General features: G+C 40.3%; 1 protein-coding gene across 1 annotated transcript in view; it reads left to right on the top strand.

Annotated features, from left to right (window-relative positions):
* The first annotated feature begins 202 nt into the window (after positions 1 to 202).
* Positions 203 to 22926, top strand: part of TRPA1 (transient receptor potential cation channel subfamily A member 1) — a 68971-nt gene continuing 46247 nt past the window's right edge. Inside the window, exons 1-8 of the mRNA XM_045007261.1 lie at positions 203 to 356; positions 2829 to 2991; positions 3481 to 3656; positions 5511 to 5618; positions 7579 to 7687; positions 9224 to 9369; positions 12324 to 12460; positions 15642 to 15690. Of these exons, the coding sequence (XP_044863196.1) occupies positions 240 to 356; positions 2829 to 2991; positions 3481 to 3656; positions 5511 to 5618; positions 7579 to 7687; positions 9224 to 9369; positions 12324 to 12460; positions 15642 to 15690 (1005 nt within the window). The 5' untranslated portion in view covers positions 203 to 239. The remainder of the gene's footprint in view (positions 357 to 2828; positions 2992 to 3480; positions 3657 to 5510; positions 5619 to 7578; positions 7688 to 9223; positions 9370 to 12323; positions 12461 to 15641; positions 15691 to 22926) is intronic.

Consider the following 22926-nt stretch of genomic DNA (forward strand, 5'->3'; position numbering starts at 1 on the left):
GCGCTTCGCTTCCCTAGCGGCTCTTGCAGCTGCGGGTCCCCCCAGACACGCCGGGCTGCGGGGCTGCAGGCGGGGCCGCCCGTGGGGAAGCGTGTGGGGGGGGGGAGCTGAGGTGCGTGGCATGAGGCGTGTCCCCGGCTGGCCGCGCTCCGCGCCCCGCCACGGGCGCTCCCCCGGCGCGGGACTCACTCGCTGCTCTCGCTGCCTCGCAGGTGGCTGGGGCGGGCGGCGGCAGAGCCATGAAGCGCGCCCTGCTGAAGATGTTCCAGCCGCGGGAGAAGGCGGCGTGCGGCTCCTACCAGGGGGTCGTGTGCGAGGCCGATGCCGCCTCCCTCGCCTCGCAGGACGTCTTTAAGGTGGGTGCGGCGAGAAGCGGGGCAGGGAGGGCAGACGGGCTGGCGAATGGGGCAGGCGCTGGGGGCGCGGGGTAGGTTGAGATGGGGGAGGTGAGCTGTCTAAGGTGGGGCAGGAGGAGGCTTGGAAGGGTTAGATTTTTATTGGTCAATATCAGCAACCCTCCATTTCCCCCTACACCCGCTAACCCCCCCCGCCCCCCCCCCAGACACTGCATTTCCATGGATAACAGTCCAAATATACAGTCCGGGAAGGAAGAAAAATGCCGTTTGAGAACCTGCCTGTAGTGATGGTGCAGCCCTGTTGGTCCCCAGATATTAGCTACTATGATATTGGGTACCCCTAGATTAGTATTAGCTATTATACCATGAAGAAGAGCGTTGTGTGGCTTGAGGGCTTGTCTCCTTCACCCACAGAAGTTGGCCCAATACAAGATGTTGCCTCACCCACCTTGTGTCCCTTGAGAACTTACCAGAGTTTGATCTAAGGTTACTTGGTATATTTGGGGATGGGATATTGACAATTTAGATTTTAATGGTACTAAAGCTTGAACGTTTTGAATCTCAGTGTCTCCTCTCCCTAAATAAAAAGAACAGGAGTACTCTGGCACCTTAGAGACTAACACATTTATTTGAGTATACAGCCCACTTCATCGGATGCATATATGTTCCATTCTATGCATCCGATGAAGTGGGCTGTATATATATATATACAGAGAAGATGCCATATCTGTTATCAGCAGGAAAAAAACTTTTGTAGTGATAATCAAGATGGTCAATTACAGACAGTTGACAAGAGGTGGAAGGAGATTCAAGTAGTGTAATGACTCAGCCATTCCCAGTCTCTATTCAAGCCAGAGTTAATGGTTTCTAATTTGCAAATCAATTCAAGCTTAGCAATTTTTCTTTGGAGTCTGTTTTTGAAGTCTTTCCGTTGCAAAATTGCCACCTTTAGGTCTGTTACTGAGTGGCCAGAGAAGCTGAAGTGTTCTCCAACTGGTTTTTGAGTGTTATGATTCCTGATGTCAGATTTGTGTTCGTTTATTCTTTTGCGTAGAGGCTATCCGGTTTGGCCAATGTACATGGCAAAGGGGCATTGCTGGCACATGATGGCATATATCACATTAGTAGATGTGCAGGTGAATGAGTTGAGCTTGAATTGATTTGCAAATTAGGTGTATATATATATATACTCTTCTTATATGTTCCATTCTATGCATCCGCTGAAGTGGGCTGTAGCCCACGAAATCTTATGCTCAAATAAATTTGTTAGTCTCTAAGGTGCCACAAGTACTCCTGTTCTTTTTACGGATACAGACTAACACGGCTGCTACTCTGAAACCTCTCACTAAATAATGATTGTCTGACCCCTTCCATTGTCTGACATGCAGCCGCATAATTTCCTGCGACTGTGAACATTTTAATGGATTTTTTTCTCCAGAGCAGCCCAGAATCCTGAGGGCACAAGCCCCCTCTCTTTGAAATGTGACTTGAAGGCACAGCCCAGAATCATTCTCAATCTCAGTGTAAAGTTCTGTTCAGGGAAATGGACAAGATTATTTATTTTCCTTCATCATTAAACTCTTCCCCCTGGACACGGGAACAGAATAGAGGCTGGTGGGTAGGAAGATCTCTGACCTTATGCAGAAAGGAAAACAGCTGGGTCTAGATTACTTACATTTTTGTTAATTTCATTTTTGCTGCTTGTTTTGGGTTTGATTCTGCACTCATTGAAGTCAATGGGAGTTTTGCCATGACTTCTGTGGAGCACGATTTGATTCCTTCGGCATGGAGCTGTGCAGTTGATGAGCTATAGAGGTTTCTGACTGTACCAACTGCAAAGAGCACATACTCATTTCAGTATTTGAATACAGCTATTTATGTGCATTATCAGGCTGTAAGACAGGAGCAATAATATGAAAATTATACAGAAATTCACATGGTATTTTCTAATTCTTAGTCTTTGCCATTCTTTTTAGCAAAAGGAAAAATTAGAAGCTGGAGTAAGGATGTCGAATTACACTTATAATTTTAAATATTGTATTTCACATTTGGATTGGTGTGAAAGTGTCTGTTTTTTAATTTTCTTTTGCCAGCTGGTTTATATATTAGTTGTTTGATCCATTTAGTTTGTCTTTGATATATTGAAAGCTCAAATCAATTATAAGATTTATTATGATAAATCAATGAAAAAGTTGAACATTTTCAGAAATAACGTCTTTTACTTTTAGAAACCATTCAATAATTGTAAGGCCAGGAACAAATCACACCTTTATATTTCACATAATGAAAAACGTGTGCGAGGTCCTTAGCAAAAGTAAAAGTAATATATGTAGTCCAACTGCTTCTGAAACTGATAGGCAAACAAGACAGAGAGAAATTTTATTCTGACCTACTTTTTAGCATATGGTGATACTAAAGTCTAGTTTACTGGAAAAAAATAAAGAAATTTACAACATTTGCACCCAAACTTAGGTGATTTCAGATGGAAGTGCTTGCAGATTACGGAGTTTCATTAAGAAAAATCGTTGTGGGCTTAGAAAATTGGATGAACTGAATGCCACTCCATTGCATCATGCTGCAGGAGGAGGTCAAATAGAATTAATGGAGATGATTTTAGATGATTCTTCCAATGAAGGTAATACATTATTAAATTATCTTCTGTATCATTAAATAAAAATAGTTAAATAAAAGCATTCGTTACTTCACTGGTGTAGACTGGTGTTTGGATTTGTTACTGCCATTTTCACGGAGGAATCATGATTTTCTTAACATTGTTTTGGTACCTTTGCTACATGTTCATCCTTTTTTTCCTCTGTTGTCGTATGTTGACATTTTTAATGTAACATTTCCTCTCAATAATAATATTGTGGATTCAGCATAGGATGTAATTAATTATTTGAAATTTATCTATAATGTAACTGGCAGCTTAGTAATAGCAGCAAGAGTCTTTCACAGTTGATGATTTATTTAAACAAACCTACAAACAAACAAACCCAATGACAGAGAATCTCTGCTGAAAATATCATATTTCACAGGAAAATCAGTTGTCTATTAACTACATCAGAACATTTGCCAGCTACATGTTTATTGTAGTATTTACTTTGTTTTTTACCTTTTCACCTAGCGCTAAATGGGATGGACTCCTCTGGAAACACCCCACTGCACTGGGCCACAAAAAAAAACCAGGTTGAAAGTGTTAAATTACTTCTCAGCAGAGGCGCAAACCCAAACATTCTAAACTCCAGTATGATGACACCTCTTCATCTAGCTGTGCAGTGCCTTCACAATGAAATAGTTAAGGTAAGATTATAGTCCAAGTAAATATACATGCATAAAGGGCTCAAGAGCCACCTGGGCACCCAATTTCACTAGTTGAATGCAAAATTCCAAGTGTAGAAATGCACACACAGGAGGCTTATACCCATTGAAAATAAAGCCCTTTAAGTTCTTCAAATGGCAGGTATGCTGTACAGCATTGGCACTCACAAAAGAGATAATCTGTACTCAGAAGTTGCTAAGAAAAAGTGACATCAACAAATTTATCCATTAAGATTTGTGCTGACAGTGATTTTTAGTAAGAAAATTTGGTTTTTAATAAACAAAACATTTTATAACCATGTTGAAAACAATTTCAATACAAATATTGATAAAGCTGAAATTAAAATGTTGATAAAATATTATGAAAAATTTAGCAGCAAATGGGACTATTCCAAATCCTGTGAAACAGAAACAACATTGAAATTTTTAGCAAAACCGTTTCCCCATTTTGACTAGGCGTATGTTGTATGGGTAGAATTCTGGAAGTTACTACATGCATTTGTTATAACATCAGCAGAAAAACACTTTTCTAAATTGAATCCCAACTCTTCCAATAGTTTTCTCAAACACAAAAAGGAAGAAAACACCACTGTGTTCCATAATGTAAATAAAGTTCTGTAAGATGTCTGAGATTCCCCTAAACAGCTGCCAAAACCCCCAGCTTCCCCCTCACAGCTTTTGCAATGCACATATGCACTGTCTGTTAAAAACAAATCTGGAACACGTTGGAATTTGAAAATTGAATTCTGGATTTAGGCCTAAATTCACCTTCAAGACTCTGCACAAGTCTGCTCATGCTTATGTATATGCTCTGATGTCTTCCCCCTCACTTTCCTCTATTCAACCTAACTCTCCCTTTGTTTCCCTTTCCAAAAGCTAGTTAATACGCCAAATTCTCCAGTGCAGACAAGGCATATGGGAGATATTAGAAAGGGAAATAAAGTAAAGTTTATTTAGCAAAAGAAAACACAGAAAGAGAAATATAGATAATATCTAGAGACATTTAATTTTTCTCAGATCTCCCAGAATCCATTGCTGCTTAGACCTGTGCTGGTAACTTTGATAGATATCCAGACAGCAGTAGAAATTCAGTGCTATATAGTTCAGTGCCAATATAAACATAGGGCAAAACTGAATCAGAACTTGTCCCAAAATAGTATAGCTAGTGTGGAGTCACTTTACTGTTGGTGCTTACAGCAGTCTTGTCCCACTAATACAATTACTAGTGATTCTCTACTGCAGGGCTGGCAATAGGTTTTTGCTGCCCCAAGCAAAATAAAAAAAACAAAAAACCCTCCAAGAGTGCAACTGCCGAAACAAACAAACAAACAAACAAAAAACAAAAAAAAACCCTAACACCCAGAATGCCGCCCCTGGAAGTACGTGCTTGGTTTGATGGTGCCTAGAGCCGGTCCTGCTCTACTGATAACATAAGCTTTGTTTCCCTGACCTACTCTCACCTGCACCTTCTTGCACCGTGGTACATAAATCTGGAACTCCTTTCTTCTCCTTCCATTACTCCTTTATTCTGCGTGCTGTTGGTGCTCCTCAAATAGAACACTAATAATAAGAAATGATTCATGATAAGCAATTAAATTAGTGGAAAATTGTAAAGGTTCTCTTTTGTGGCTATTAGCCAGGATGGGCAAGAATGGTGTCCCTAGCCTCTGTTTGCCAGGAGCTGGGAATGGGTGATCGGATGGATCACTTGATGATTACCTATTCTGTTCCTTCCCTCTGAAGCACCTGGTTTTGGCCACTGTCGGAAGACAGGTTAATGGGCTAGATGGACCATTGGTCTGACCCAGTATGGCCGTTCTTATGTTTACTGTCTAGGTGTTGGTCCAACACAGCAGTACAGATGTTAATCTGGAAGGAGAAACTGGCAACACACCTATAATACTAGCATGTTACAAAGAAAATCCTGAGGCACTGACACTTCTGGTATGTAGGATTATTTGATTTTCCCTAATGTTCTTCCACTTATCTTAATACAATGTGTTGTCTTTTTTTTCTACTTTGTATATCTCTGCTTAACCAAAGAAGTGTAAACATAAATTAAAGCCCCAGTACAGGGCTATCCCTAGACATTTTAGTGTCCTACGCAGCCACAGGCCTCTGCGGGGGGGTGGCAGGTCCCAGACCTCCATGGGGGGGGCAGGAGCAGGCTTGGGGGATAAGGGGGAAACTGCCCCCCTGCACGAGCCAATGGAGTGGGTTGGGGCTGTGTTGCTACACTTCCTGCTGCCTGGTGATTGCAGTGTGGGCCCAACCCCACATTCATGGGGTGGCGGGAAGTGGAGTGACATGGCCCCAGCCTGCTCTGCTCCCCTGGCTCCCAGCCCTGGGACTTGGAGGGCAGAGGGGAACTGCCCCACAGCACTCACTGGCACCATGGAGTGGGCTGGGGCCAGGCCGCTCCACTTCCCACCGCCTGGTGAGTGCAGGGTGCGCCTGACCCCTGCTGCAGTCCCCCAAGATGTTGCTCAGAGGAAGGGGTGTAGTGGGGGTGGGGCTGAGCAGGGGCGGGAAAAGGTAGGGTGGGGGTGCAGGGGCAGGGGCCATGGGGAAAAGGTGGAGCGGGACAGAGGCAGCTTTCCTGGGCAGCTCAGCCAGCCAGGGAATTGGGCTGGCTGCTGGAGCAGCACGCAGCTGCGTAGGGCACCAGGAAATTTGGGGCAATTTGGTGCCCCAAATTTCCTGGTGCCCTATGCAGCTGCTTTCTTTGCATATGGGTAAAGACAGCCCTGCCTCAGTACTGCAAGTTGCATGTGCCTGAGTGGAGCCCCATTCACTTCAATGGATCCCTATAATTCTGGAAATAAGTGTTTCACAGACTCACATCCTTGTGCTCTCATATAGTTCCATTACATGTAAGGGTGCATTTATTTGCAAAATTGGTGTCTTGAGCTAGAAAAAAGACATTTTAGCATCTTGCATGAGGTATATTTTTTTTCCTTTTTTCTGAAAAGCAGTATGCTTTATCTGTCAGCATGTGCCTGTCTTTCCTTGGGAATCTTTTAAATCTGTTTGTACCTACAGCAACACTATGAAAAAAAGTGTTAACAAGATTCTTGAGTGCATTATGTGAAACAATGCCCATTCCTGAGAAAAATAGCTTGTCCTGGCCAAGCTGGAAGAAAGAAAAGAGGCAATGGATGTATTTTAATTAGGCTGCAACTTTATTCTCTTAAAATATCTGGGAATACCCAGCAATAAATCATACAGTGTGGGTCATCATTATTTCCTTAATTGTTTTCTCCTATTTGGGAGAACTGCTGTCTGCCCTCCCCTTTCCCAACCTGGTCCCAGTCTGTCACTGGAACCCCAGCACTGTTGAATGAGGGTTATGGGGGGGGGGGCTGGAAAAAGGGGATCAGGGGTTGTCTCCCCACTGCACCAGACATTAGGAGCTCCAGCCCCATTTCCCTAGTGTCTTCCCCTAAATCCCTTTCCAAATCGAGTTTATCAGGGAACTGTATTCTCTCTGTACTGTGTGCCTGCACTGGACAGCTGCTACACCTACTATCTACTAAGCTCCCCAACTGGGTCCCCGATCTGCTGTGAGGAAGGTGAAAAAACTCACCCCACTTTGATCAAGTATATTTAAAAAACCCCAGAAACCCCCAAATGAAATGTGATTTTGGAAATGTGAATTTTAGAAAATGGTAGGGTAAACTTCAAGCATGCTCCTTGAGGAATTACACTTCACTGTTTATTGGATTTATATGTATAAGTCTAGCCTGCTATTCTAATTTTTTTTCAATTACACATGTACTTTAAACATCATCAAAACATAGAATAAAGACAGACATTACAAGTGCGAAAGTACATCTATGATAATGTGTTATTTGGTCATAATTTGCAGCATGCCATTTAACTATATGTGGACACTATTTTTCAGCTTGAAAATGGAGGAAAGTTATGTAAATCAAACAAAACTGGATGTATGCCTGTCCATGCAGCTGCCTTTTCAGGTGCAAAAGCATGTATGGAAATTATTTTAAAAAAAGGTAAATAAATGTTCCAAATCTCTTTTGTTTCATCCTTATTAGTTATAGGGTACTGTAAATGAGCAGCCTCCTCCCAGCTGCCCTCTCGTAGTCTCAAGGCAGCCCTTCAATTGGCCCCTCACCTCAGTTTCCCTTTTGAGTCCCCAGTATCTCTGTGGAAGCTTATCTTCTAATCCACACACAGTTGATTAATAAAACATAGTGCAAATAGTCCATAGTAAAAGTTCCAAAACATAGTCCATATCACCCGAGTGCAAGTAGTCCTTAAAAACCACATATCCTTTTGGCCACTGACATAACATGGACCACATTCTGGCATCTTCTGCTACACCTGGTCTCTTTGTCAGTCCTCTGTTTCTCAGCTATGACAGCTACCCAAGGCCTTCCTTTTCGGGGGCAACCCTGCTCTCCTCATGGAAACTCCCAAAGCCTCTCTTCTGGGAGTATCCTCCTTTCATTCTTTCTCTGGATCCAGCTCTCCAGCAAGGAGACATCAGTTGGTAAGACCCTCTGCTGCTGCCCCTTCCTTCAGCCTTTTCTGGCTGTTGGCTCTGGCTTAGAGCCAGCAGGAATCCCTCTCTCTGCTACTGCAGCTGCTCCTCCTCCTATTATTATTATTATCTTTAGCTCTCTCGAGCCCTGGCTTTCTGACTTGAGGATGCCAGCCAGCCAGCAAGCCCTTCTTGCTGCTCTCATGCCTTCCGATTTCTCCGAGGGACCGCCTTCTCTCTATGGCAGCTTTCCTCTCTCTTCTCCTGTCTGACTCCTGACTGACTGACCCAGCTCTGACTTTTAACTGACCTTTTATAGGCCCCCAGGTGCTGCCTCATCCTCTTAATTAGCCCAACTGGGAGTACCGAGACTGGGACAGGAGAGCTGAGTCCAGTTTCATTTAATAGGCCAGTTATCCTGTTACGGTACATCTGTAGTTGAGCTGGGAGGCTTGTGTAGATGTACATCCATGAGTTCTGCTTGTGCTAGTGCCTAAAAAAGTAGTGTGTCTGTGGTGGCACAGGTGGTGGTGTCTCAGGCTAGCCACCTGAGTATGTACCCAGGGGTCAGGTGGGATTATACTTGTGCTGGCTAGCCCATGTGGCTGCCTGTGCTACTGAGACACACTGCCATTTGTAGACATTAGCTTGGGCAGAGCTAATGCGACTATGTCTAAGCAAGCTGAGAATCACATCTCCCAAACATACATGTAGTAACACTTAGTGCATATTTAGTACTTTGCTTCTCAAAGGGCTGTGCAAACAAAGGTTTTGATCCTGCAAACATTTACACACTCTAACTCTCTACAAGTTCAATGAGAATGGTCCGATGAGTAGAGTTACACATATGAGTAAATGCTTGTACAACAAGGGCCGTAATTTATATGCTTCCTTGAATGCATGAACACAGAACTCCATGAGTGTTAACAGGAGTTACATGTTGGTATTGTGGGGGAAAATATATCCCTATATTTGTTTGTTTTTTAAATCTTGATTTCTTGTGTTATTTTTATTTAATAAGTTTGTATTTTGTTTTCTTTCTCAGGTGAAGAGTTAGGCCATTCTACTGAAAGTCACATCAATTTTACCAATAATGGAAAGTGCAGTCCTCTTCATCTGGCAGTTCAGAGTGGAGACTTGGGAATGATTAAAATGTGCATCGAATATGGAGCACAGATTGATCTGAAACAGGTAACTGTTAGTATAATACAATACATAATCCCCTTCGTTTTCATCTTAAACTGATTTTACCAAAAAAATCCCAGGTTTTACAGAAGGTGTTATTCATTTTTTTCCGATTTTGTATTATTCAAATATATAAAAATAACTTGTTTTATTAGGAAAATACAATGTATTGCATGAGATATCTGTATTACGATAAAACATCAATTTGTGTGTACATGAAAAGCTGCCTTTTGAAGTAAGGCTATGTGTTAGTCTAGAAGATACACACAATAAACAAACAGGCACTCACGCAAGCTCTGAAGTGCATGCCCATCTGAACCTACTGATGAATCTCACACCCATCACATACACATTTCAAGCTGTTATCAGATAACGGTATAAAGACCTGACATACTAAAATGGGAAGAAAATGAAAATCTATATCAGAATAAGTTTCAGAACATAAGGAAGTATTTGAAAGTTTAAAAAAAAACAGGAAAAAAGGATGAAATTGAGTGTATGCGCTGCAAATGATGTGGCCCAATTATTTAATGTAAATATTTATAGGCTGATAGTTCTAAGTCTGTAAATAATATTTTACATATCAATATTTGACAATATTCCTATCTGACAATGCGGCCAAATGGGATAATCTTCATAGTAAAAATGATAGTGTAATCTTTCCATTTATTTATGTAGGGCTGATTTTGCAGTGCCTATGCCTATGAAACTTGACTTCATTTGAAGTTTTGCCTGCCTTGAGCTCTTGTATATTTACTGTGCATGTAATTCAGTTATTAAACAGTCATATTTTCAAAGAAAATTTTATCTGTGGAATTTTTCTGTACTACAAGAGTAAACTGTTTATTCAAATGAAAAGTTTTATTTGGGGATTAGAGATATGTTGTTTTCTTAAACTCAGAGGTGGCATTGTGTTTTGAGTTCTGTTTTAATTCTGCAGCAAACCACATTGAGTTCCATTCATCAAAGCATTAGTCCACCAAAATAAACCTCAATATTTACCCAGAAAAATGTTATTTTTTCCCACCAATTTTCACCTGTTTTTGTTGTTGTAGTAATAAACACTGATAAATTCCTGGGAAAAATTAAATACAAACAAAAAATGAAGGGCCCTAACAATATACTTGTATCTGTTAGAAATATTGTAACTAGCTTTTTTCCCTTACAAACTGTATCCTGAAAAGTTTTACACAGAGAAATAATGCAATTCCAAAGATAGTTAAGGGAAATTAAGAGGAATAAGCAAATGAGCCAAAATAAGGTTTCAGGTGAAATTTGTAAATAAATGGAGAATCAGAGATAGAGAAATACACGAAGACTTTTCCACATGGCAGGAACTGCAGAAGAGAAGACCCTCCCTCCACCACTGGTTAGATTGCATAGCTCAGCAGAGAGTAAACTAAGTGCTAGAAAAGTGGTGTCATCCAGGAAAGTAGAATGAGAAAAGGTTCCTGAGGGAGACTGGAGCAAATCCAAAGACAAGAAGACTCCTACAAACAAAGCATGAAATCCTGGCTCCGTTGAAGTCAATGGCAAAATTCCTGTTGACTTAAATGGAGCCAGTATTTCACCACAAGAGAAGGTAGTTCTGAACTAGATTCTGAAATAAATGTTGTGACAGCAGAGTGGTTGTGAGAAGATGGGGAGCAACATGCTGATGTCAGGAGAAATCCTCAGCTGGCTAAGGCAGTTTTAAGGCCCCTTTGTACCAGATGAAGCAGTGTCAGAAGCTGCTTCTTAATTCTGAAAGCCAATTGTGAACCAGAGAAACACTGTGAAATGTGAGAATAGTCTTGAAAGCAGAAATATTACTGGCATGGATTTGTCTTCTGAAGTGCACTTCCAGTTATACAGTTCTTGACAGCACTCTTCTGGAAGTTGGGACATTTAAAACAATGTATTTCTGTTAGAAAAGCTAAATGAAAAGCATGTGGTATTTACAAATAGTTATTTCAGCGGGAAGCTTTGCAGAAAAGGCTGCAGTGACAAATGGGTTGTTCAATGTCTCAGGAGGACAAATTATTGACCAGACCCTGTTTGTCTTTCTCATGCAAGCTATCTTATTCACCTTCACAGGACTCCTTGTGTGAGTAAGGACTACTTACATTAGTAAGGATATGCTGGATCAAGCAACATTTACTCACCTAAAGACTGTAGTACTTTTTATATCTAAAAGGTCAAATCCTGCTCACCTCATTCTGACCACTAGTCTGATTGTAATCAGTAGGACTACTGTTGTTTGGATATGTAGTATCTAAATGAGATCATCTGGCAGTGAAACTGTTAATACAACACTTGTGCTTTTCCTTTTTGGTGAGTGGATGGTGCAGGGAGTATTTAAGCATGGATATGGCATCATGGAAAAGACAAAAGAAAAAACACAAGACCGCTCAGACATCTGTCAAGGGTGGATATGATTCACCCAGTCAAACAGATCACATATTAACATGGATGATAAGGGCTAACAAGCAAACAATTACTTTTTATAAAATGAAGAAATTGGAAAATATATCTCAGGAAATAAATGAAATATAATAATTAACATGACAAAAAATGACTTTTTTCCCGTGAGAATTGTTGTACCTGCCTACCTACAGATGATTTCCTCTGCTTTAGCCTCCAACCTTCAAGGCTACTCAGTGTGGCCATTATTATTCTAGCTACAAAGGACAGCTTGGACTTTTTCACAGTCCATCTATGTCACTCAGCTCAAGGGGCTGTTGTTCAATGACTAAGAGTATTAGGTAGGCCTTAAAAATGATCTAATTAATACTGCATTATTCCTAAACTTCTGTGGCCTAATATGTAAGAGTCTAAGTGTATGAACGGAAATGTGGTCTCCTGCATGGCAGTTCATGTCACTGAAGTCAGGCTACCAGGCTATGACTCATCTTTTAAGAAGATTGAATTGATTGAAAATTAATTTGATTTTAAATTGTGCCTTATAATCCTGTTTGCAGAATGAAAAATGTACAGCTCTTCATTTTGCTGCCACCCAAGGCGCAACTGAGATTGTTAAATTAATGATGTCATCCTATGCTGGTGATGAATCTATTATTGATGCAGTAGATGGGAATAAGGAAACACTGCTTCACAGGTAAGAGAATCTGTGACAGGTTGGATCACAGAAACCCCCTGAGAACTGCCACCTGATGTGCCAAGAATACTTCTGCCCCTGCCTTCCCTGCAGCTCAGGACCCCAGCACCCTGTCTTGCTGAGCCAGACACACCTGTCTGCTCCAACAAAGAGCCAGGGTTTGAATTACTTGCCCCAAAGCTGCAGGTTTACCTGAAAGCAGCTAACAGATGTGTGCTTGTCTTTAACACTCAGATGCCCAACTCCCAATGGAGTCTAAACCCAAATAAATCCGTTTTACCCTGTATAAAGCTTATACAGGATAAAGTCAAATTGTTCGCCCTCTAGAACACTGATAGAGAGATATGCACAGTTGTTTGCTCCCCCAGGTATTAATACATACTCTGAGTTAATTAATAAGTAAAAAGTGATTGTATTAAATACAGAAAGTAGGATTTAAGTGGTTCCAAGTAGTAACAGACAGAACAAAGTAAGTCACCAAGCAAAATAAAATAAAATGCGCAAATCTATGTCTAATCAAACTGAATACAGATAATCTCACCCTCAGAGATGCTTCAGTAAGTTTTTTCCTCAGACTGGACACCTTCCGGGCCTGGGGACAATTCTTTCCCCTGGTACAGCTCTTGTTCCAGCTCAGGTGGTAGCTAGGGGATTCTTCATGATGGCTCCTCTCCCCCTTTGTTCTGTTCCATCCCTTTATATATCTTTTGCATAAGGCGGGAATCCTTTGTCCCTCTCTGGGTTCCCACCTCCTCCTCCTCAATAGAAAGACACCAGGTTAAAAATGGACTCCAGTTCAGGTGACATAATCACATGTCACTGCAAGACTTCATTGCCCACTTGCCAGCACACACACATACAGGAAAACTTATCAGTAAAACACACCAATCTGCAGACAATTGTCCTGGTTAATGGGAGTCATCAAGATTCCAAGCCACCATTAATGGCCCAAACCCTTTTTAATTACAATAGACCCTCAGAGTTGTATTTCATATTTCTAGTTTCAGATACAAGAGTGGTACATTTATACAAATAGGATGATCACACTCAGTAGATAATAAGCTTTGTAATGATACTTTACAAGAGACCTTTTGCATGAAGCATATTCCAGTTACATTATATTCACTCATAAGCATATTTTTATAAAATCATATAAACTGCAATGTCACAGAATCGTCTAACATCATATTCATAATCACTGTTTCAGTTCCAACAATATAACTTCATATAACTAATTAGAGAAAACAGGGAATGTGCATCCACATCTGGAGGGATTTCTTACTGATATGTGGATTCAGGAGATAGGTGATCTCACTAGGACACAGTGTTAGATGCCTGGAGTCCTGTGCCTAGGGTCAAGACCAGAGAGAGATCAAGATTCTGGCATCTCACATGGTACATTCAGCAATGTACACTGCCTCTTTGAACTGGAAAACTACTCTAGTGTAGGATCAGTGGGCAGACCAGCTGAAAGAACTTGCAGTACTGGAAAAGGGATACTCATGGGAAGATAGAAGAATATGACGTTTTGGAACTATCAAAAGCCTCTTTAGCCCAAATAAAATGCTAAACTTTGTTTAACAGGATTTAGTGGACCTTCCCAAGCAAATAAATGAAGAAGGAATGTCAAAAATGCACTGGAGTCTATTTCACTGTTCTGTAACAAAACCATTTAGAGCCTGATTTTCAGAAAAATCAGAGTACAACTTCACATCCATGCACAGTTACTATGACTGCTTATGCAAATCAAGAATTTGTAAATGGCTATTTGTACATGTAACTGCATCTCAGCCTGGAGTAAATTAAAGCAGCAGCAGTAGCAAGATCAGGATTTTGCTGCTGAAGAAAGGCAGGGAAATAAGAAAGCAGGCCATCTGCTCAACAGCAGATGATTTTTCTCACCACTCAATGAATTTTGGATGAGGAATGTGCCACCAGGCATCACAAGAAGAGTTCATTGTTAACAGGCTTCCTCAGAAGACTCCATAAGGTAGATAGGCGCTCTAATCTGTTAAGGGCAGAAAGGGTGTGTGGGAATGAGACCCACTTAGAGTCCTGGTTTCAGGCTTCAGTTTGAATATTTTATAACACCTGTGTCCTGTTATTTTGGAGTTTCTTTTGCCCATATGCTAAATATTTGGTCTTCCTGGCAGGAAATATTCCCTGTATATAGTAGAAGTCTCTCCACACACTTGAATCACTGATATTATTTTAAAAATCACCCTTTTAATATCATCACTTCTAAGTATAATGTTCTGCAGTCTATTAAATAACTCCACCAATGCATCAGGTGGTATCTCTGAGAAATTTTATCACCTTGGTGCTGGAATTGTGTATAGCTACATTACCCTGAGATCACCTGTTGTAAAATTTAGTGTTAAGCCTTAATGGAAAAGAGAAGATAACAATTCTTTAATGTATTTTATCAGAAATGCAGCAAAGTCTCAATTTCTCAAAACATTTTAAATTTCTAACTTCATAATTTTTCTGAAAGTTCTTGGTTCATTTTATTTTTTTCCTACAATATTACATTTTAGTATCCTACTGCGGCATAAAACTTCAGATTTGTACAATATGGAAATATTTAAAAATATCTTTTGTTAAGTTAATAACACCCCCCCTCCTGAGGTATGTTTTAATTCATTCTCTAGTTTTGTTATGGAATTGATTACCATGGTCAGAATATTCCCTGAGCAGAGTCAATGCAATTACACAGCCTGAGCTGGCATTCTGTACACATCCAAAGCTTCCAGTAAGGTCAGTGGGAGTCCTGGTGCCATATCCCATTGAAATCATTTGGAGTTTCAGGTGTACACAGAATAAGTTGAGCCCCTGGTGCATAATATGTTGTATCAACATTTTATGGTATTATAAAGGTACTAATTTCTGGTTGTATTGCACTAATAGGAGTTTTACCATTGATTTTAAGGTGGGCCAGGATTTCACTTAATGAGTTTTTAGCATATCTGTAGAATTGAACCTGGTTAAAAATGGAAGGTCCACAATAATTTATTCTATGAGCTATTATGAAGGAAGCATTTTTAGTCTCTCTTTCTCTCTGTTTATATAAAGAAAATTATTTGAAAGCACTAAAAGAAGGCAGCAGATGTAGAAAAGCATTGGCCTTTACTTTTAAAGTTCATTGACCTTTCTAAAATAACTATATGTTTTTCCCCCACAGGACTGCATTATTTGATCACTATGAACTGGCAGAGTATTTAATTTCAATGGTAAATATTTAATCAAGGAATGTATTAACAAAGATTGTTGCTAGCTACTAATGTAAGTTGTATAGAAACAGCTATTAAAGACTTTTACTTAAAAATAATTTCCTGTTTAGCAAGTACAGGAAATTACAAAAGAGAGATGTTTCTTCAGGAACAGGTTTTTTTGTTTAAATATATTTCATAATACACAGCTGCAAATTAAAGTACTGCTATAGTTATGATTCCACTGTAGCATTCTGTAGGGGTTCATAATGATGCTGCCAAACTGAATCTGTATTTGTATTTGAATTATTTAGACAGAGTTTTAACATTCAGAAATGTTTATAGAATATGCCAGAATGATTCAGGTGACATCACTTTTAAAGTAATTAACAAGGAAAGGAAATAAAATTTAAATATACATTTAATTTAACTCATTTGCTTTTTTCAGAAGTGAAATCTCACACCCATTGTGTGTGTGTGTGTGTGTGTGTGTGTATGTTATAGGCATCACACAGACATTTCTAAGTGGGGAAGAGGGTTCATGTGTGGTCCAGCAATATCTTGTACACACACACACATCCTACAGGAGATTTATTGGGTTTTGTTCATGGAATAATTGGGAAAGAAAAATATTTTTATATCCACTGTATGCTCTACTATATCCTCTGTGTTAGTACAGTGCTTAGCAAATTGTCAGGAGTCAGTAGAGCTATGGCAATTTATATTAGTTGAAGATTTTGCCTTTAATGTTGTGTCAACAGACAATAAATATTAGAAATGTTTTAGTCCATACAAGTAGTTGTCCTCATCTTAGGAACTTTAGTAAAAGTGAGCTATGGAACCAGGTTTTTTGTTGTTGTTTTTTTTTTAAACATCAGCAAATGCTGACACTTGGTATTAGACTATTTAAACTTATCTTTGGGTAGTAACAGGCGCATACATGTTTTCACCTGTGAAGGGCAGGCACTAGTTTGTGCATGTGGAAGTCCATGTGCACAAGCAATTAGAGCGTAAAGGATGAAAATCCAGTATTTAACACTGTATTTGTTAAGAATGAACTTGCATTCCTATCTGATGTTTTCTAGAATATTTTTGTTGCATTTTTGAGGTCTGCCCGAGCTATGCTCAACATAGGACCCATGCTGGGAGGTGAAAGTGACTCTCATGTTCCTGTACCCAATATGGACTGGTCTCAAAACTTGCTTATACACACCAGATGTGTTCATCATTAGATCCGTTAATGCTCTGCCATGTCTGGCTGAGGTTCATTGAAATAAGATATTTTACACAAAGTGCCACCTATGTCTGAGCAGTATAATACAGTTTAGCTTTAGCATTCCATTACATCTCCCCCTTTAAGTTCTACATTCCTACCATTTACAGTATTTACACCAGGGGGTTGGGACTCCTCAGAGGTTATTACATGGGGAGTCGTGAGCTGTCAGCCTCCACCCCAAGCCCCACTTTGCCTCCATCATTTATAATAGTGTTAAATATATTAAAAAGTGTTTTTAATTTATAAGTAGGGTCACACTCAGAGGCTTGCTATGTGAAAGGGGTCACCAGTACAAAAGTTTGAAAACCACTAATTTACACTATCATGCTGACTTTGAAATTCAATATGTATCAATCTGCTAAGTGTCTCTGAATCATACTGGTTTTCTAATTACACGACCCAAATGTAACAACTTGGTCATCTGGCTGTCCATTAGTTGCTGTAGTCAGTGCAGAATCCTTGAGTTGTCTTCTTTGTGTTCCACATCCAACATCTGTAGAGTTTGCTCTGTTGATTGTTCTCTGTTGAGGAACAAACTCTGTATGGCAACAGTTTCTGTTGAACTCTCCACTGTCAGTCTTGATTACATATGATCTGAGTGCTGAATTTTTTCTTTACGACAGGTTCATCCCTTTTCTCCATCCAATTTGACATGAGCATGGCCACCAAATTCTAGACCTGGCAGTTCTCTAAATGAGCGACTGGCATTCTGGGCCGTACAATCCAGACCACTGAGGGGCTGTATCATCCATGCCCTGCAAACTTGGGTGCCTCATAATGCTTTGCTGCTATAGCTCCAACCTGGGCTGCTCACAAACAGCCTTCTAGCGTGCCCTGAGTGTCTGTGTATAGCTGCAGCCCGCCAGCCATACATGAGTCACACTCTGGCTTCCACCAGCCTTGGGTTACCACTTGCAGGGTGACCCCAAACACACTCCCAGTCCCAGATTTTCCCCCATATCCCTCTCCTGGACAGTCCAGATATATTAGGCCCATTGCCCCTCTAAGGGGATCAATATACAAGAGTTTGCTACCATAAATGGAATTACCCCATACAGTTCAGTTTAAAGTCAACACTGGATTAGTTTTAATTAAAGAATAAAACAAGTTTATTTAACCACAAAGAGATTTTACATGAGTACAAGTATAAGGTATTAAAGTTAGAAATGGTTAAAAGAGAAATAAAGATAAAATGCTTTCTAGTGCTAAAACTTAACGTGGTTCAAGATAAAATTCTTACCACATACTCCCAGCAACAGGGCTGACCAAATTTCTCCCAAAGGTAAATGGGATGATTTCTTTTGTCGTCTTAGGTGAAAGAGCAAGAGATGGATAGAGAGAGATCTTGAGATGTTTTTGCCTCTCCTTAATTGTCCAGTCCTCCTCTGCAATGCATTTTCCTGAGGGTTATCTCTATAAGAACATAAGAACGGCCATAGTGGGTCAGACCAAAGGTCCATGAAGCACAGTATCCTATCCTCTGACAGTGGCCAATGGCAGGTGCCCCAAAGTGAATGAACAGACAGGTTATCATTAAGTGATCCATGCCCTGTCACCCAATCCCAGCTTCTGGCAAACAGAGGCTAGGGACACCATTCCTGCCCATCCTGGCTAATAGCCATTGATGGACCTATTTTCCATGAATCTATCTAGCTCCCTTTTGAACCCCATTATAGTATTGGCCTTCACAACACCCTGTGGCAAGGAGTTCCAGAGGTTGGCAGTGCATTGTGTGAAAAAATACTTTCTTGTGTTTGTTTTAAGCCTACTACCTATTAATTTCATTTGGTGGCTCCTTGTTCTTGTATTATGAAAAGGAATAAATAACACTTCCTTGTTTACTTTCTCTATACCACTCATGATTTTGTAGACCTCTATCATACAGCCCCTTAGTCGCCTCTTTTCCAAACTGAAAAGTCCCAGTCTTATTAATCTTTCCTCATACGGAAGCTCTTCTATACCCCTAATCATTTTTGTTGCCCTTTTCTGAACCTTTTCCAATTCCAATATATCTTTTTTGAGATAGGGCGACCACATCTGCATGCAGTATTCAAGGTGTGGGCGTACCATGGATTTATATAGCGGCAATATGATATTTTCTGTCTTATTATCTATCCCTTTCTTGATGATTCCCAACAGTCTGTTCACATTTTTGACTACCGCTGCACATTAAGTGGATGATTTCAGAGAACTATTAACAATTACTCCAAGATCTCTTTCTTGAGTGGTAACAGCTAATTTAGACGCCATCTTTGTATATGTATAGTTAGGATTATGTTTTCCAATGTGCATTGCGTTCCATTTATCAACATTAAATTTCATCTGCCATTTTGTTACCCAGCCACCCAGTTTTGTGAGATCCTTTTGTAGCTCTTCGCAGTCTGCCTGGGACTTAACTATCTTGCATATCTTTGTATCATCTGCAGATTTTGCCACCTCACTGTTTACCCCTTTTTCCAGATCATTTATGAACATGTTAAATAGGACTGGGTGCAGTACAGATTCCTGGGGGACATCACTATTTACTTCTCTCCATTCTGAAAACTGACCATTTATTCCTACTCTTTGTTTCCTATCTTTTAACCAGTTACCAATCCATGAGAGAACCTTTCCTCTTATTCCATGACTGCTTATTTTGCTTAAGAGCCTTTGGTGAGGGACCTTGTCAAAGGCTTTCTGAAAATCTAAATACACTATATCCACTGGATAAAGTTTATTCCCACTCTGAGGACATTCCATAGTTGTGTTGTTTGCTACGGTGCAGATCTGTTTGTTCCTGCCCCCTTTCCTTGCCAAAGAATGGCCACTTGATGGGTGATTGCCCATCAACTTTGATGACACCTGGCTAGTGGTGTCAGCTTGTCCTTTATCTTAGAGAAACAGATTTACCCAGACTTGTCTGGTAATCACATTTTAGACATGATTTCATCTTATGTTCATAACTTTACATATAATTTTACTACACACATTTCTTCATGATATTATTGACCATGAGTTGTTTTCAAAAGATATCTTACAAGACATATTTTGTACAAAGATTATTACAGTAGTGTGTAGGGTGTGAATATAGGGGTACATTCCATCAGTGTGATGTCTGTTGTAAAAGTGTTCATAAGATCTTTTAGCCTTTTTATCCAATTTGGCAACTCTCTTCATGTCTGGCCACTTTGGAAATAGATTATTTTTCCAAAGTTGGAAGAGTAGGTCTGAGTTGCCTTCCCATCAGGAGTTGTGCAGGACAACATCAAGTAATCACTATTGGTGTTGATCTGTAGCTCAGAAGAGCAAGGAATGGATCTTCATGCTGTCAGATTTTCCTGGCTCTCTGTATAGCTAGTTATATGATCAAAATCATATTTCATTTGGAATGACTTTTATTCTGCTGCAATGAATTGTGGTCCATTGTACATCACTAATTGTTCCGGAATACCAAAGTAAACACAAGTGCTCTTCAGTTTCTTGATAACACTGCAACATGTTATGTCTTTCAAGTACATTATTTCTATATACCTGAAAAAATAGTCCACAATGACCAGGTAACGATATCCTCTGAATTTGCATAAATCTACCATTAACCTCTTCCAAGGTCTTTCTGGTACAGGTGTTTGTATACTGCGGTTCAGCATTATCGCTTAAATTGATTTGTGCTCAATCTCCTCTCAAAAGTCCAATATCATTCAGCTTCCTCCACATTTCTCACTAGGCCCATCATGGATGCTGCTGAGAAGGTTGTTGATCTTGGATCCTCTGATCACATGCACTCTGAATGCAAAGCTTTTGTCTTTGTATGTTGTTTCTGTGGTGAACTGGCCTGTGCATTTCAGAGTATCTCCAGGGCTAGTCAGAGCTGTGTCAGGTGTCTTCATCTGTGGGAGGGGTTGAAGGTGATTGTAAGTGCTGTCAGAGGTGAATGAGACATCACCTCCTGAGTCAATTTTAAAGTCAATTGTCATGCTATGACTATTCAGGTTCACTGTCCAGTCAGGTTCTATATCATTGTAAGTGATAGGTCCCCAAAACAAGGGCTCTTGATTGTTTGTAATATGAGTTAATGCCCAGCTGTAAAATGTCCATATTTCATGCTTTTATTACAACCTGTGCCTCTAACTGGACATTCATCATCTCTTGGGATATGACTTTTTCCACTTCTTGTGCATGTAGGCTGGAATGTGTCCTTCTTAGCCTAGGAGTTCTCTCTTCTTGCATCAGAGGTTTTATGATAGTGACTTTTAAGACTCAAGTGTCTGCAGTTGCTAAGCTAGTTTCAGGTTTTTAAGTTTGTCAAGTTTCTCTACGTTTTCCTGTTTCACCAGTTCAGACTATTTTGCTATTTGAATGGCTATGGCTAGAATTAAATCTGTCTTCAGTTGTAGCTGCTGTGAAAGGTTTTTATCTGTTAACCCAATAACCAATGTGTCTCTGATATATTCATGTTTTGCATTCCCCAAATCAGTTTTCAGCCAATATATGTAGAATTCTTATAAAACATTCAACATTTTTCCTTGGTTCTGAGTTCTCTGGTAAAAACATGCTCTTTCATAAACCACGTTTCTCTGAGGTATAAAGTATGCATCAAACATAGCCAAAACCCTTTAATAGTCATCTTTGTGACTGTCTTCATTAATGTCAAAGGATTGAAAGATATGACCTGCTTGCTTCCCCACAGCATAAATTAAAGACGATACCTGTATATCTTCAGTTTCTTTGTGCAGCTTGGTAGCAATGCAAAATTTTGCATAATATTGTTCCAGTCTGTCCATTCTGAAGGTTTATCCAAACTGACAGGTTTCAGAGTAGCAGCCGTGTTAGTCTGTATCCGCAAAAAGAACAGGAGTACTTGTGGCACCTTAAAGACTAACAAATTTATTTTAGCATGAGCTTTCGTGAGCTGCAGCTCACTTCTTCGGATGCATAGAATGGAACACACAGACAGGGGATATTTATACATACAGAGAACATGAAAAGGTGGAAGTATGCATACCAACAGGCAGAGTCTAATCAATTGAGATGAGCTATCGTTAGCAGGAGGAAAAAAAACTTTTTGAAGTGATAATTAAGATGGCCCATAGAAGGTGTGAGGAGAACTTAACCACAACTATTTCACATTTGGGGACAATATATATCTTCAAGTCAGTGGCACTGCTATGGGTACCCGCATGGCCCCTCAGTATGCCAACATCTTTATGGCTGACTTAGAACAACGCTTCCTTAACTCTCGTTCCCTAACGCCCCTACTCTACTTGCGCTACATTGATGACATCTTCATCATCTGGACTCATGGAAAAGAAGCCCTCGAGGAATTCCACCGTGATTTTAACAATTTCCATCCCACCATCAACCTCAGCCTAGACCAATCCACACAAGCGGTCCATTTCCTAGACACTACTGTGCTAATAAATGATGGTCACATAAATACCACCCTATACCGGAAACCCACTGACCGCTATACTTACTTACATGCCTCCAGCTTCCATCCCGGACACACCACACGATCCATTGTCTACTGCCAAGCTCTAAGATACAACCGTATTTGCTCCAATCCCTCAGACAGAGATAAACACCTACAAGATCTCTATCAAGCATTCTTAAACCTACAATACCCACCTGCTGAAGTGAAAAAACAGATTGACAGAGCCAGAAGAGTACCCAGAAGCCACCTACTACAGGACAGGCCTAAAAAAGAAAATAACAGAACACCACTAGCCATCACCTACAGCCCCAACTAAAACCTCTCCAGCGCATCATCAAAGATTTACAACCTATCCTTAAAGATGATCCCTCACTCTCACAGATCTTGGGAGACAGGCCAGTCCTCGCTTATAGACAGCCTCCCAACCTGAAGCAAATACTCACCAGCAACTGCACACCATACAACATAAACACTAACCCAGGAACCTATCCTTGCAACAAAGCCCGATGCCAGCTCTGTCCACATATCCATTCAAGTGACACCATCATAGGACCTAATCACATCAGACACG

Source organism: Mauremys mutica, chromosome 2 (genome assembly GCF_020497125.1).
Source record: "Mauremys mutica isolate MM-2020 ecotype Southern chromosome 2, ASM2049712v1, whole genome shotgun sequence".
Classification (NCBI taxonomy): domain Eukaryota; kingdom Metazoa; phylum Chordata; order Testudines; family Geoemydidae; genus Mauremys; species Mauremys mutica.